General features: G+C 31.1%; 1 protein-coding gene across 8 annotated transcripts in view; it reads right to left on the bottom strand.

Annotated features, from left to right (window-relative positions):
* Positions 1-767: 767 nt before the first annotated feature.
* LOC145277839 (inosine-5'-monophosphate dehydrogenase 1b-like) overlaps positions 768-16,265 on the bottom strand; it is a 244,994-nt gene continuing 229,496 nt past the window's right edge. For all 8 annotated transcript variants that reach the window (XM_080129767.1, XM_080129768.1, XM_080129770.1 and 5 more), the window contains 13 exons: positions 14,136-14,237; positions 13,947-14,021; positions 10,453-10,659; positions 10,214-10,301; positions 10,014-10,116; positions 9,789-9,885; positions 8,824-8,914; positions 5,973-6,068; positions 5,713-5,856; positions 5,390-5,534; positions 5,078-5,221; positions 2,773-2,856; positions 768-1,145 (listed from right to left, as the gene is read on the bottom strand). In XM_080129767.1, coding sequence (XP_079985893.1) covers positions 1,124-1,145; positions 2,773-2,856; positions 5,078-5,221; positions 5,390-5,534; positions 5,713-5,856; positions 5,973-6,068; positions 8,824-8,914; positions 9,789-9,885; positions 10,014-10,116; positions 10,214-10,301; positions 10,453-10,659; positions 13,947-14,021; positions 14,136-14,237 — 1,398 coding nt within the window. In that variant the 3' untranslated portion in view covers positions 768-1,123. The remainder of the gene's footprint in view (positions 1,146-2,772; positions 2,857-5,077; positions 5,222-5,389; positions 5,535-5,712; positions 5,857-5,972; positions 6,069-8,823; positions 8,915-9,788; positions 9,886-10,013; positions 10,117-10,213; positions 10,302-10,452; positions 10,660-13,946; positions 14,022-14,135; positions 14,238-16,265) is intronic.

Below are 16,265 nucleotides of genomic sequence, written 5' to 3'. Positions count from 1 at the left end.
TTTACAGTTTAATAAGGAACATATTTCATATAGGTTTCATTAAAAATATTCAGTATATAACGAGAAAAAAAAGAGATCAAAATTTCAAAAGGACTGTATAACTGGTTACACTCAATAGTAGTCCTCGTCAGCGAAAGCCTTTATTATTGTTATTCTATTATTATTTAAAACATTTTGTGTCCTGCTCTTTCGCACGAGGACTTATATTTTTGTCCTTTTAAGACATTAAAAAATGAAAATATTGAAAAAGAAATACATTGTACATACTCGTTATGGAGATAATTCCATCATGCTTAAAGTTTGTCAAAATTCGAAACATGGATGGAAAAAATATCTATATAAATATATATTTTTTTTTTTCACTTATTTTACAGAGTTTCTGTATCCTTTTTAAATCAATTTTTCGTTTAAAGCCCCCCCCCTCATCGTTCATGAAATAAATCTCATCAAGATTTTTTTTTAAATACTTGATCAAATTAAGTGAAATTTTTTCCCCAGAACTTCATTCCATACAGATACGTACAATAACTTTTTGCAATATTTTCATTTTATTTAATGTTTTGATTAATATAAAGAAGTACCATTTTTTGTTACTACGAATCTCTAGGGTTAATTGGGCCATGTGTAATTGTTGGCCACCCGGCTATAGAGTAAGTTTGCTGCTACATAGAAAAGTATTTAAAGAAGTCTTACAATAACATTAAGTCAATGTGTTGCATTTAAAACGGTATTGCAAGTGAAAAAAGGGAGGCAAGAAAAATAAGGGGGAAACAAATGTTTTTTTTTTTTTTTTGCATGTAGTTTTCTTTTTATTCATAAATTGAACATTTGTCTAGCAACAATGACATTATGAACAAATGTATAAATGATGTCCACAGAGAAATAGGGAGTTGTTAAGATTGGATGCTGCAATGATGGAAGAGCAAAAAGATGGGAGAAGGTAGGGGAGTCTACGAGAGAGTAAAAGCAGGTTGAGGGGGTGCATAATCTTGCACCCCTGTAGATGAGGGAAACAGGTGCAACAGGAGTGGAATGAAAAAGTTTATCATGCAGACATGAATTGAGAATCTGTAAATTCATTTGCTAAATATCACCGTTCATCGAAATTGGCAGGAATTCCAAGTTAAAACAACCGTTTCTCATATCTGAAAAATCCAAAGAATAATTATAGATTATCTTAAAGTAAACATTTTTATGGATATTGAAGAGAAGCAGACAAAACATTGTTCTTAAACCTGAAATAGACATTGGTCTTTATGAAAGGTTACAGAGAAATTACTATTTTTAAGTCAGAACATTTTTCAAAAACTTAAACTTTTTTTAAGACATGTGAACATGAAATGAAAAAATTAAATGCTTTTTCCAGTTTTTTTGCAGATTTAAAATTTAAAAAAGTATATTCATTTTACAATTTTATATATGCATATATTTAAACATGAAATGTGAAAGCGTGCAGTTTTTTGACAACATTGATCAGGAAAAAAATGCGTGAAGTATGCATAAATGTGACGGTTGAACATTTTAAACTGTTTACGATCAACAAAGTTTTATACAGTTTTATATTGTTCTTTTTTTGGAAAAATGTTTCAATCTAACAGCTGAGAGCTAGGAAGCAACAGTTTGTAAACAATTTAGGAGGAAGAAAAAAAAGGAGTGTTTTAAATTGAAAAGCTAAATTCAATTGTTGGTAGAAAACAACAAAGAACCACCAACTTTTTTTTTCCTTTCTGAGGTTTGTGTTCTTCTTTTTTTAAAAAAACATTTCATACATTTCTTCAGTCATTGAAATTTATTGACATCAAGCATTCAAGTAAAGTTTGCCAAATCTCAATGAAGAGTAAGGGAAAGGATGCTTTACTAATTAAAATGGAAATAGGGTGGGGAAATCACCATTTGTGTATAGTTGGTCATTCTGTACAATCCAAGTTGATTTGCTACTGAGGTTTCTAAATACAAAAAGGTTTTATCAAGAGTGACAGGAGGAGGAGGAGAATGTGGCACGGAAAGAGCCTACCACCGAGCAGCAGATTAGAGTTCCTCATTTCTTCGATTCCACATGCAACATTGGAACATGGTTGTCAAAACCATGGGGAACAATGTTATTGTAACTGTAATAAGAAATGGAAGGCGCACATCAGTTGAGAAGAGATAGATTGGAAGAAAAGAGGGAGAACCATGGGAAGAGGAAACAAAGGAAAGATTAACTGAAATATAACTGAAATGGCTTGGGTGGAAGTTTCTCAGTAAAAGATTGAACCTGAGTTTTGAGAAAATTTATGCTGTCAGTTCCATTAATTTAAACCATTTTTATTTCTTCAATTTATGAAAGAAAATGTGCATACTAACAATATGCACATTTTCTTTCAAAGGATATTCAACATGGAATGGATGAAACATTTTTTTAAGAATTCTTTGTTCAATGTGCAATTGTTTGTATCTGCCAGAATCATTTTCACAATTCTTGACAGGTTTCTTTGCTCAGCAAAAGCAGTTTTTATTCCATGGTTTTAGTATTATTTCCTCTTACCTCAAACTGACTAGAATTCAATACTTTTATCTTAAATGTTGGTTTTATTTTGTAGAAAATTGAATTAGAAATAATCCATATTTAATAGCATTGTTACAAATATTTTTACTTTTATCATGTTTGAATTCATCACATAATTTTTTCGGGTCACATGAAAGCCTCCAACAACTGACAAAAAACACCCAACCACCTCTAAAAGAGAAATGGGAGGGACATTGTATGCCTGACAAGGAAAAAACACTTACGAATGCAATCCATGTACACCACCTTCTACTTGAGCAGCAGAAGTTCGACGTTCAAATTTAAGTTCACCAGAATACATCATAGATCTAAAAAAAAAAAAAAAAAAAAAAAAAAAAAAAAAGTTAGATGAAAAATTTTCAAATTCTCTATATCATAAAAATTACCATGTCTGTCTCTAAAACAGTCTCTACCAAACTACTGCAATTTTGGTGTATAGACGTGAAACTTTATATACAAGGTATTCAGACTTGTGTAACAAAATCGATTTGGTTTTTAACTAGAAAAATAGCTGCTAAAGAACAAAAATTGAAAAATTGTAAATTAGTAGTCGTAGTGCAAAGTATTGTGTATGTTCTACATATGCACAAATATTCATACGTTTAATTTGTCAAGTTTTCATATGCACGTGTCGTTAGATCGGATGGTAGTGAATACCGCTAGTGAATTAAGTGTTTTTGTTTCAGTTCTAGTCATTTTCAAAATAAATATAATATGCTCTATAATAAATACAAAATCTGCATAAATTAAAATACTGGGTAGGCTGCTAATATTTTTAATAAGATAAACCTAACTCATTTATATAAACACAACTGTACTACTAAAAGAGAGAAAAAAATCATTTGTATCAAATTGTTAAATATAACTTGTAGATTACATTGGTCAGCAACAAATTTGTTTTCTGCAGTTTTCAACCGATTTAGAACAAATCTGAAATGCTGAATACAAAAATCACATTGGTTTTGCTCAATCAAGTTAAATTCTTGAGCTATGATCACATGTTTTTATACATTTTTTTTTATATGTATGCATATGTGGAGCATTTTAGAAGTTGGTGGGGATAAAATACCATGTTTTGATTGGGAATAATTATTTTAATGGCAGGTAGTTCTGGATGATTATGTCGAAAAAAGGATCAGTTTGAAGTTATAAAACCATAAAATCTTCCAAAAATTGGTGCTACAAAGAAGGACTGGCCTGTGCAGGAGGAATTGTAGTGCCTTGCAAAGAAAGGAACATCATCAACAACCCTCTGGTGCACAGAAGCAGAATACTCTTCTCACCACTGCACATCAAACTTGGCTTAATCAAACAGTTCACAAAGGCTCTGGACAATGATGGTGACTACTTTACTTACTTGTGCCAGGCTTTTCCAGGACTGACGATGGAGAAGTTGAAAGCTGGCATTTTTGACAGTCTTCTAATCCGGCAGCTCACTAGAGATCCAGTATTCAAAAACTCAATGAACAAAGTGGAACCGGAAACATGGAAAGCATTTGTTCTGATAGTGAATAACTTTCTTGGCAATAACATGTTGACTGCTTTCAGAAACCTGGCCTGCAACACGAGCGTCAAGATGCACTACATATTTTTACATATGGATTGGTTTCCTGAGAATCTGGATTCAATGAGTGATGAGTAGGGGAAGAGATTCCATCAGACACGACAAGAGATGGAGATCAGATCAGGTGTTAGAGTAGCTGAGATGCAGTCGAGATGGAGATCAGATCAGGTGTTAGAGTAGCTGAGACGCAGTCATGATGGCTGACTACTGTTGGAATCTGGAGAGAGACCTTCCTGTCACTGAACATTCCAGGAGTTCAAAGAAATGGAAGTTCAAGCCCTGAAGTTTGAACAATGGTGAAGCAACATGTAATTTACATGTACTTACTTTTATCAGTGTCCACAATTCAGTTTACAGTAATCCATGTTTCAATCAGGTAATCAATGTTTTTTGTTGGCAAAAACATATTTAGGATGAATATGTGTTGACAAAAATCAGCTGACAATGCCACAAAAATGTAATTGATTTTATTACAAAATTTGAATTTTTAAAAATCAACTTAGCACAAAAACCTGATCTGATGAAGAGAAATGGATGCCATTTCCTAATTAAACATTGCAGAAATATCCTAAATCAATTGTAGAAATCTAGACAACATTTAAAAAGTAAAAACTTGTTGCCCAGTGTTATTTTTCATTTCCTTAATAAAACTGATAAACATTAATTTCAAAAGACACACAACTGGTTTTTAGTCTTCAGAATACTAATTGATTCAAATGACCAAATTTTCAGATAACTAATATCTATTGAAGATGAAATTCTAAGATTTGAAAACAAAACTTTATTAAAATCCTTACTTTTCCTCATTATTTTTCTTTCACTTCATAAAAAACAAGTTAATTCATAAAAAAGGTCTAAGAACAATATTTACAACTTCCCATCCCCTAAAACTTTAGAAAGCAGAGAAAAAATCCTGAGGAAGAATCCAAACCAGAGATTAGTTTCTATTAAATTTATATACTTACCGAAGTGCTGAAAGACTTTTGGCACCAATGTCTTGGCAGCCATGTTGAATACCAGAGATTAAGTAAGGAACAAACTTGTTGATGGAACCTTTGTCCACTATGGAGCCAGACACACCTTGAGCAACTTTTAGTTTATCACTTTCACTAGTAACAAAATAAAATAAAATACATATATATCCTGCCACCAGTTTATTTTTTATTAAAAATTCAAATTAATTTTACAGAAAAAAACTCTCTGAAATACCAAAAATACTGTTGGAAAATTGAAGATCTTAAGTTAACAAAACAAAATGTAAAAACATAAAAATTTACCTAAAATATCTACTTTGGCTGCTACGGTGTTTCTCCATGGCATCTAAGGAACCCATGCCTCGATATTTTTTAAGGCGGACCCCATCAGCAAAGAAATACTCGCCTGGCGCCTCTGTAGTTCCAGCTAACATAGAACCCATCATTACTAGAAAAGAAGAAAAACTTTTGCTTCATTTTTTTTATTTATATATATATATATATATATATATATATTTTTTATAAGGACTTTTTATAGACGTATTAAAAAAGAATCCTTATAAGTTTTTTTTTAAATTTGAATCTTTCTAGAAAATATTCTATAAATAGAGTTAATCAACTCGTACCTGTCGATGCTCCAAGAGAGAGAGCCTTGATACAATGGCCTACGGTGGAAATGCCACCATCTGCGATCACAGGAATGCCAAAACGTCGAGCATACTCGGCTACTTTGTAAACTGCTGTACCTTGAGGTCGACCTACAGCCATTACTAAGGCAAAAAAAAAAAAAAAAAAAAAAAAAGTCATTAAATAACAAATATTCACTTTTGTGATAAAATAAAATATTGTAAAAAAAAAAAAAAAAAAAAAAGGAAGGAGTATTCACCTTCTTGGGTGATGCATATTGAACCACTGCCCATCCCAACTCGTAAAGAATCAACACCAGCATCAATGAGATTTTTCGCTTGAGCTGCAGTCACAACTAAAAATGAAAAAAAAAAAAGCATTGTTTTATGAAAAAATTTTCAACTAATACTTTTATTTTTTAATAAAAATATTCTAGGCTTGCAGGAAAAGAGAAATTTATCTTTGATAGCTCAATCAGTAAAAAGTTGGACATTGTGTTTTGTGTGAGACTGAACAAAAGGCTAATTGTATATGGGGAAATAAAAACTTCATATAAAACTCTTTATCAATATTATTTATAGCAATTTTTTTTAAATTACTTAAAATATGGCATAGAAAGAACTTGACGATCAAAGAAAAAGTCTTTAAATTTTTTAAATCCAAGTAAAAATAAGATATGACTATTTCTATGCTCTCCCCCCACATACCATATCTAAAAGAATGCGAAAATTGGATCTATTTCTCATACTTATGGTAAAGTTAAAACACGTGTTGTATCAACATTAAATAAACTTTTTATATAGTACTTATGTATATACAATATCTGTTGCAAGGTTAATTTGCATATTGGTTTTTATTTTATTAATAAACTATTTATTACCATTTTCCAATTCAATGACTTAATTTTATTATAATAGTTTTTCAGAATATTGTTTCATTTCTTAAACAAATATTCAACTATTTGTAGAACGACCAATTTCATTTTCACCAAGTTGCGATGTATTTATAAATTGCAAGTGAAACAGTAAATTATTCTAGTCTAGTTAAAAAAAAAAGGTGCTTGTTTATAGTTAGGCTAATGTAGAAATTTATTAAATATATCATTTTAAGCAAAATCAATAGCACTTATATAACTGTCACATTGAAAATAGCAATATATCCAAAAATTACAAAATTTTAATGATAATTGCATATTTCACCGTTGTCTCCATACTCAAGAAATTGATGAAAACAGGAGAAATTTAATTATTTCTCCTGTTTTTCAAAGTTCCTGCAATGTCAGCTATTGATTCTTACCATAATATCTAAAGCATTTTTATTTTTTTATTTTATTTAACTAATAGCAAATGTTCTACTCTATCAAATGGTTTAATTTTTGGTTATATTGCTATTTTTATATAAAAAAAAAAAAAGAAGCATTGTAAAAGTTCCACTGTGCCTAACTAAACAAGCGCCCCAAAATAAAATGTTTTCAACATGACACAAAAAAAGAGTGGGGGTGACTTGGAAATGGGACATCATTTTACGTGTAAAACTGATCCATTTGCTCTAAATTTGTTTTTTGTTTATTTTAAGCGTAATTGTCTTACAAATAAATTTTAAAAAATAGAATCTTATTTTTATAAATTGATGGCTAGAAAGTCATTTTTGACTAAAATTGAAGTGTTGAAAGTAAAGTATTTGTATTAAATATTTGTTATTGGAATCCTCTGAGATGAGTAAGTTGTGTATTTATTTGTTTATTATTTATTTTTGTATTTATTTGTTTATTTGTGGACTGTTATCCTCATCTTCATTGTTGTTACTGTTTTTTCACCACATTTCGGCCAACTCATCTTTGGCCTTCTTTAGGTGATAACTGTGATGGGATAGGAATGCCAAGTATCGTAACTTTATCCCCAGTAATTACTGTCTTCCATAGTTGTCTCACCATGCTTTGGCCAACTAATCCTCTGGCCTGCTTTGGGTAGGATTGAAACGGCTAACTTCAGACAATGTCCACCTGGAACCGTAGAGATTCAGCACCTCTATCCACTGCTGCATGGTAATTACTGGGGATACAGTTACAAAACTCAGCATTCCTATTCCGTCATGGTTAATCACCTAAAGGCCAGAGGATGAATTGGCAGAAACATGGTGAAACAACTATGAAGATGAAGATAAAAGTCTGCAAATAAAAGAAATAAAAGTATTTATACTCTTAAACCTAACAACAAAACTCATCAAGTTTTTGATAGTCAATAGTGTGGAAACGTTTGTTTTACTTTCAAAGTATATTATTAATTACTTAATCTGATAACAGAATATCTCTGAACACTTGACATTTTCAATATATTTTCAATTTTTTAAATTCGTTCTAGAATGCAGACAAATCATGCAGTTTATCAGCCGTAATAGTAAAAGTGTCAGCAAATTTGATGGCATGCAAACAATTTTTTTTTTTTCAGATAGGGAAATTAATGATTTCTACTAAAACATACAATGAGTTTAATACATAAAAAGGGTAAAAGGATTAACTTTAATATGCTTTTCAATAGTCAAAAAAGGGAATGGATCAATTTGTGTACTCCCACCTCTCCTAATTGGTTTCCAAATTTTATGACAAAATTACTTATAACAGAGTTGTAACTACATAAAAAGTACTCTCGTTACCTCTTAGTGATGTTAACATTCTTCTCATTTTACTTTTCAAATATATCATCATATATCACTCTAATGGATGGATCAAAAGTTATTGGGCAAAATGTGTAATTTTTGGCCATTTTGGACCTCTTGAGCCCCTGGGGGCGCAATGGAAATTTTTTCACTGTGCACATCTATTTAATGAAATACAATTTGTGGCAAAATTTTAAGAAAAACTAATAAACAGTTATCTGGCAATAGTCACTGCAAACATAGGTCCCTCTCCGATAAATCGGGGGACGAATAAAGAGTTAGTTTTCTTGCAAATCATTTTTTGGATTATTTAATGCCTAAACTTTTTGTAAATGATTCATTATATGCAATCAATTGGGAAACATGTATTAACACAATTACTCATGACAGAAAAAAATTGTGATGCAGTTAATATCTTTCCTAATGATATCATGTAAATATGAAAAAGATCTTACCATTTCCACCTACAACCTGTAAATCTGGATACTTCTGTTTAATTCCTTTGATCATATTTATTTGAAAGATTGAGTTTCCTTGTGATGAATCCTGAATTAAAAAGAGAAATCATTCAAGAGTCAATTGCACCAAACTAAATTTTTAGTTCAGCAACAAACAAATTGTATATGGCATTAATTGTCAAAATGAAAGAAAGCAAAAAAGTTTTAAAAAGTTGTCTACAATTCTATACAAAAATACAATTGAGAAATAAAAAAAATTCTGAAACTATTAACATTAAAAGACTGAAGTAAGAGATGAACACCTTGCCAAAGGCAATTTAGTGTTGTGCCTGTGGCAAATCTATCTATATATAAGTAATATAGTGTTCGTGTGTGCATGTGTGTGTGCCTGTACAACTCTCCTACAACCCACACCACTGGACCAATCAAAACCAAACTTAGATGATGGTGCACACCATTTTTCTAGGTCAAGGTCATATAGTGCTTCTCTCCATAAAGTCCCCCACCTAAGGATGGAGCACTCCAAGATGGATTCGTCACCATCCTGGAGGCCACCACTATGGCAACAGCCAATTTCTTTACCCCCCCCACTCCCTCAACCAATTAAACACATGTTAACCATTGTGATTCTTTGTAATTGTTTCAATTTTTATGTATAACTGTGTCAACTAAAGTTCATAGTTGGATTTCAGTCATTTCAGGAAGTAGTAAAAATTTTAAACACCTTAAGAAATGGTTACTCTTACAATATGCACATACTACAAGAGTATCTGTGAAGTGAGTACCCGTGTATACAGCAAAGTCCCATGCAAAGCACGGAAACCTTTGCTAGTTTTATATAAAAGGGGCCCAGATGTATTACTTAAAGTTAATGGTTAATCCACAAACTAATATACAAAAATGTTAATCAAATGAGTTATGTTCTTCAATAATTGCATACATTTGGTTAAAAACAAACTTACGAGTACAACAAAATCTACACCCGCCTGAACAAGCAGATCTAATCTTTCATAATCACAGTTTTGTGTGCTGATGGCAGACCCAACAAGAAGTTGTTTCCTACAAAAATGAAAACAAAAAGATTAGAAATGCTATGCAAAATGAAAATGGTTGAAAGTCAATCTTTTCAATATCTTTTTCTACAAAATCATTAAAAATTTGATAAAAGAAAAAAAACATTAACTTACTTTTCATCTTTTGATGCTAATGGAAATTCTTTGTTTTTCTTAGTGTCTGTGCGAGCAATTAATGCTACCAATTCGCCCTCTTTATTGATGATGGGTAATTTACCTGCAACAAAAGCATTCAAATGAGGAGTCAAAGTTTTTCTTGTGAGAAAAATAAAAATAAAGATTTTTTAGTGAATAAAAAAAAAAAAAATGCTCACCTTTTTTACTTTTCTGTAGAATTTGATTAGCTTCTTTTAAATTGACTCCTTCAAGAGCCACAATAAGATCTTCTCTTTTTGTCATCACCTAAAACAAAAATGTTCCGTAAAAAAGAAATCAGTCATTTTTTAAAACTATTTTATTAATAATTTAGAATTACTAACGGGTAAAACAAAAGGGTTTACAATATGAAGAAATCAAAATCAGTATTGAACAAAAAACGGTTTTAACAAAATACCTCATGTAATTTTGTGTGATATTGGTCCATTGTGAGAAAATCAATATCTCTTTGAGTAACAAGACCAACAAGAAGTTCACCCATATGACCTTTCTCTGTTATTGGAATACCAGAAAAACCAAATTTCTTCTTGGCCTCAACAACATCTCTCACTGTATGGTTTGGTGACATCACAACCGGGTCGAGAATAAAGCCTTGTTCATATTTCTAAGTAAAGAAAAAGAAAATAATGTCTATAAAAACTAGTACAGTGTTATTTAATAAGGGTACATTAACTTAATAATTTCATTCACACAAGTTTTATTCTACTAACTGGAAATTTATGAGAGTACAATCAATTCAAATGGTTGACGAAGCTAGAAATTATCTCATATAAGTCAGTAGCTGTTTCATTTGGGAGCAGAATTTAGCAGTTTGACAGATCCGTTAAACAGATTGGAATCAAATTGATAACAGAAAATTAAATAATTTGTAAATATTTTAAATTCTACTTAAGACCAAGTTGCTTAATAATTTGGACAAAAACAAAAAAAATCAGCATGAAAAACTTAAAAGCAACACAGAATTCATAAATCATAAAAAAGTTTAGAGTTCTAAAATAATTGAATGTGAAATAGATTAAAATTATTTTTATTAGTGGCAGTAATTAGGGATGTGGAATCAGCAGAAATTTGTTGCTTTAAAAGTCAGTGATGAGTCACTGCTTATCAAAGCCTACAAGTCACTTGAGGATAACGGTTATCTAGGTTGACAGTGAAACACTGAGGGGAGGGGATTAGTAACGATGTTTGTGATTGGTCAGAAATTAAGAGGACGACTCAACAAGAATTTGCTTACATTAGACTTGACAAATCATGCATGCGTGGTGCCCCTCTGGTGCTGCATGTGAGATGACGCCACAAAAAATAGTAAAGAAATGATGAATGAGAGAAGTGTGAAGGGCCAACGTTGCCTTCACATTTTCGCCAAGTTTCAGAAAAATCTAATGGATGAGGCAAAGTTATGGGATTTTTTGCAATTTTGGGGCATTTGTGACCCCCTTTTGAGCGCCGAATCTTAGTGAAAAATGGACAAACGGTACAGTTTCACACCTTAAGACATGTATATTTGAATTCGGCACCATGGAAAATCACTATATAGACATACATATGAAGTTTTTGAGTAATATGAAAAAAGAGCTCCAAAAAGGTATGAGCCTTTTTGGAGCTCTTTTTTTCATATTACTCATATTTTTTTTTCATATTACTCATATTTTTTTCATATTACTCATTTTTCATATTACTCATATGTTGATGTCCCAGAGGCATGCAAACCAGAATTTTGCCAGGGTCACCCATACTGAATTTATATTAAAAACAATGGCCTGCATATTTTGGCTAAGTTTCAGGAAAATTTAATGGATGGATCAAACGCTGTGGGATAAAAAGTGTCATTTTTTACCTCTTGAGTCGCTGGGGATGCCAAATCCCAGTGTAAATGGATAACAGGGCAGTTTCAGGCCTTAACACATGTATATTTCAGTTGACCACTGTGAAAAACCACTATATCAAGTTTTTGTTGAGAAATATGAAAAAAAAAGAGCCACAAAAAGGTGTTTTTAGCACTGAAAGTCCTCGGGGACGCAAACCAAAATTTTGCCAGGGTCATCCATACTGGATTTATATTAAGTCAAGTTTCAGAAAATCTAATGGATGGGTCAAAAGTTATGGAGCAAAACAAGTCATTTTGGGCAATGTTTTACCCCTTTTGAGCCTCTGGGGACGCAACGGGAATTTTCACAATTTTTTTTTTTTTTTTTTTTTACTATTTAATGAAATACAATTTGTGGCCAAATTTCAAGAAAAACTAACCCGATGGCTATCTGACAATCGTTCGTTAGTCCAGACAGATGCCACTGCAAACATAGGTCCCTCTCTGATAAATCAAGGGACCCAAAATAGTAATAGTCAGCCACAAGTAGAGGAGTATTTCTTGTTAATGTTTTACAGTGGAGGAGTTCTGTTGAGAATTTGCCATGAAAATGCTAAAGAAAGACGTTTTTGTGAGAAAGAAATGGGTAAAGAAGAAAACATCAACCATTAGATTTACAACTCAGAGGGAGAAAAGGCTGTTCTAAGCAGAATCTACCCAAATGTGGGAACTATACTTCAATCTTAGGACATATTTGACCCTGCATATACGTAGAGGATTGTGTTATGAGCGAGATACTTTCGGAATGGTAGAATGCGGCAACAACTTTTGCAACAAATTTGATGTAAGTCTTCTATTTCAGGTCTGGAATGAAGGACAGTTCTGGAAGCTCGCGAAAACAGAGCTTTCTCAAGGAGAGTCATACACTTCAACTGGGGCAAAGCAAGGATTAGAGCGTTGGTGGTGAAAGAAGAGATGCTTGCTTTTAGTGGTATCAAAAGCAGTCACCTTTTTCCTCATTGCACCACTTGCTCCAAATCAGAAAGATTGTGATCAATAAAGTTCTTCAAAATGTTGCCATGAATGGTTGTATCATCTGCAAAATGTTGATGAATGATTTTAAAACATGATTTGAGAGATCATTGATGACGATCATAAAGAAAGTTAGGCCTAGAATGGACCCCCAAGGTATCCAGTGTTGATATTAACTTTAGTCCTCTTCTCATCAGGGACTACTTTTATGAACTTAGTAGAGAGAAAGGATTTGATGACATTTTCAGATATTCCATATCTAGAAATCTTGTAAAGTAGACCTTTATGCCAAACCCTATCAAAGGCCTTTATATTCTAGATACTATACATAAAGTCTTATTAAAATGGAAGAAAATTTTAAGTAGTTGAACTTTTTCAAATTTTGTTAGTCAGAATCAGAGTCTAGCATTTAGACTACAGAGAGACTTTAAAGCTTTCAGTAAAACTTCACATGAAAAAAAAGTAAATTGTCATTTCTTTTAGCAAAAAAATTATTTTATGATCAGAATCGTTATTTCAAATCAGTAATTAAACTTTTTAAATATATTTTTTTTATTCACTTGTTAGCAATGTTTACAATTAGAAACAAGTTTTTATGGTTAAAATATTGAACTCATGAATGAAAAATTAAAATTTTTCAAGTATTTACACATATGTAAACAAGGACAATGAAACTAGATTTAATTGAAATATTATTTAAATTCCATTTTAAAAAATGTTTTTAGAGATTTAATGAATTTTAATTTGCATAATTTATTTTTTAACGTCAATCTTAAATGTTATTCATTTTTTATTTTATTGAATCATTTTGATCAGTAGGATTTATGTAACAAAGTTATTTTTTCTTAGATTACAAATGTGTTTAAATCAGACTTTTTGCGGGTGGAATGCTTTCACTAACAAAAAATAAAGTTTTAGCTCAATGTGGTCAACTGCTCTTTATATAATAGATTATCAATTTATTTTTATTTTTGTGACAGATGGGATAGAGAGGGATGGTGGTGGTGTTATCATTTATTTATAAATTTTCTAAGAGCAAGAAGAAAATTTACCTTGACTTTTCTTACTTCATTTGCTTGAAATTCAGGCGTACAGTTATGATGTATAACACCAACGCCGCCACATAACTGTAAGAAACAAAATTTGATACGGTAAAGAATTGACAATTACAACTTAATCAGTTTATTCTTTCTACTTCAAAGAAAGGAATTTGTGCAAAAAAATAAATAAAAAATACTCACGGCCATGGCAATCGCCATTTGTGATTCTGTTACAGTGTCCATAGGTGATGACACTAATGGAGCTTTAAGAGTTATTTTTTTGGTCAAAGCGGATGTCAACTCCTACATAAAAGAGAAAACAAGTTTAAAAAACACTTTCTTATAGGTGAAGAAAAAAAAAATTCTGTCAAAGATTATTCTTACCAAGTTACAGATTTAGCAAATTCTTGTGTTGTTAAATTCCAAAAGAAAAATATCTTGACATTATGAGAAATCAGAAAAGATAGGCTTACCAATTCTTTTAAAGCAATAATTTCTGCAATATTACCCAGATGCATATTTTTATAATAGTCTGTTTTTTTTTTTATAAACATTTAGAAAACTTTACAAAATTCCTTTAACACAAATAATTAAACCATGACAGATCACCAAAATTGATAAAACATAAGATAACTATTTTTATCAAAAGATAAGAAACAAAAAACAAACTTACAGTGTAAAATTGAAACCTCTATTATTCAATCTATAAAATTGTTGGATTTAAAAAATTGGACCTAAATAGCATTTAAGCTGACAAATCAACCGTTTATTCTGACTAGTCAATTTCCATTTATTATTGTTGTTTTTGTAACAAAAAATAAGCTTAAATCTAGTTCCCTAATTTCTAATGTGGATCCCTACTATGAGGTCTCTGCATTCCAATTTTCCAGAAGTTGAAATACTTACACAGGACCTATTTTTTCTGTGTGAAACTGGCATTAGCCAGTCAACATCTACCAATGATTTTACGATTACTTAAAAAAAAAAAAGAAAAAAAAAAAAGAAAACTGTAAATTACTGTGTTTCTGTTTCTGAGTAGCACTATATCCATCTTTGTTATCTGTCACTTCATAATGAGTTACTATCCATGTCCTATCTGAATAGCAATACCAGACCATTTTTTTTTTACATCCAAAAAAACATTATTTAAAAAAGATGAAAAAAGCAAACAAAAAAAAAGCAAACAAAAAAAAAAAAAAAAAAAAAAAAAAAAAGTCTTTAGTTTTTTTAAATCAGTTGGCTCGAACTGAAGTTATGACCATTGAAAGTATTAGAATGGTTCATGGGACATTTTGTCTCAAGTCAGTCCTATTCAAATATTCTTGATTGAAAATGGTAGTAAATTTGTGTAATGTACAGAACTATCTGTCTTTAAAAAGCTGTATCTTCATAGCTTTTTAAGATATTATGATGAAATTTTGAACATATCACAACACCATGAAAATTCAGATAGTTCATCTCACCTGGTAACTTACAAAAAAAATTAGCGTATTTAAGTTTCATTTTAATGGCTTTAAGTAGTGGCAAGCCCTCCAGTCATAAAATCACAATCATCTAAAAGAGATTTTAAATGAGGAAAAAAAAAAAAAAAAAAAAAAAAAAAAAACAATGCACAGGATTTATTCCCCCATAGAAAAAAAATTGGTTAACTGCCCTAAAAGGTTACAATGACCTTCTCTAGATCAAAGACACCACTATAGGCACTAAAATAGCCCCCCCAGCTATGCCAACATTTTTATGCATATGCTAGAAACCAAAATTCTTTACCCCCGCCCCCCTCAAACCATCCCACTATTGCCTATATATATTTTCTTCATATAGCCACATGAACTCACCAACCTAAAGGATTTCCATGAATACATGAACAATTTTCACATAAAATTTACTATGGAACACTTGTACAACTCCATTCTATTCTAAGTATTTCCAAAAATAATAACTAATTAACAATCACCTACACATGTATATACATATGTATAAACTTGTCCTTTTTCTAGTACTGTATGTGGATGACTATATATATATATATATATATATATATATATATATATATATATATGGCTCATTCCATGTCAAATCCACAAATTTTTTTTTTTGGGGGGGGGGGCAGAAACCATGTCCTACATGGATCAATCAAAGGAACTGTCACCAAAGCTTGTCTGGCATAGAGGTGATAAAACTTTCACTCAGTCCACTAACTTATTGAAATTTAATAGCTTTTAGCACTTTCTTGTCAGATTTGTCAATGCTGAAGGACTGGACAAATGGAAAGGTCATGTTTTATGGTTTTTTTCACACAGCTAAAATAAATCCACATCACATCTTCATTTA

The sequence above is a fragment of the Euprymna scolopes genome, chromosome 6 (genome assembly GCF_053919585.1).
Source record: "Euprymna scolopes isolate OS-2025 chromosome 6, ASM5391958v1, whole genome shotgun sequence".
In the NCBI taxonomy this organism is placed as follows: domain Eukaryota; kingdom Metazoa; phylum Mollusca; class Cephalopoda; order Sepiida; family Sepiolidae; genus Euprymna; species Euprymna scolopes.
Note: the sequence above shows the minus strand (reverse complement) of the source record. Positions and strands in the feature narration are given on the sequence as shown.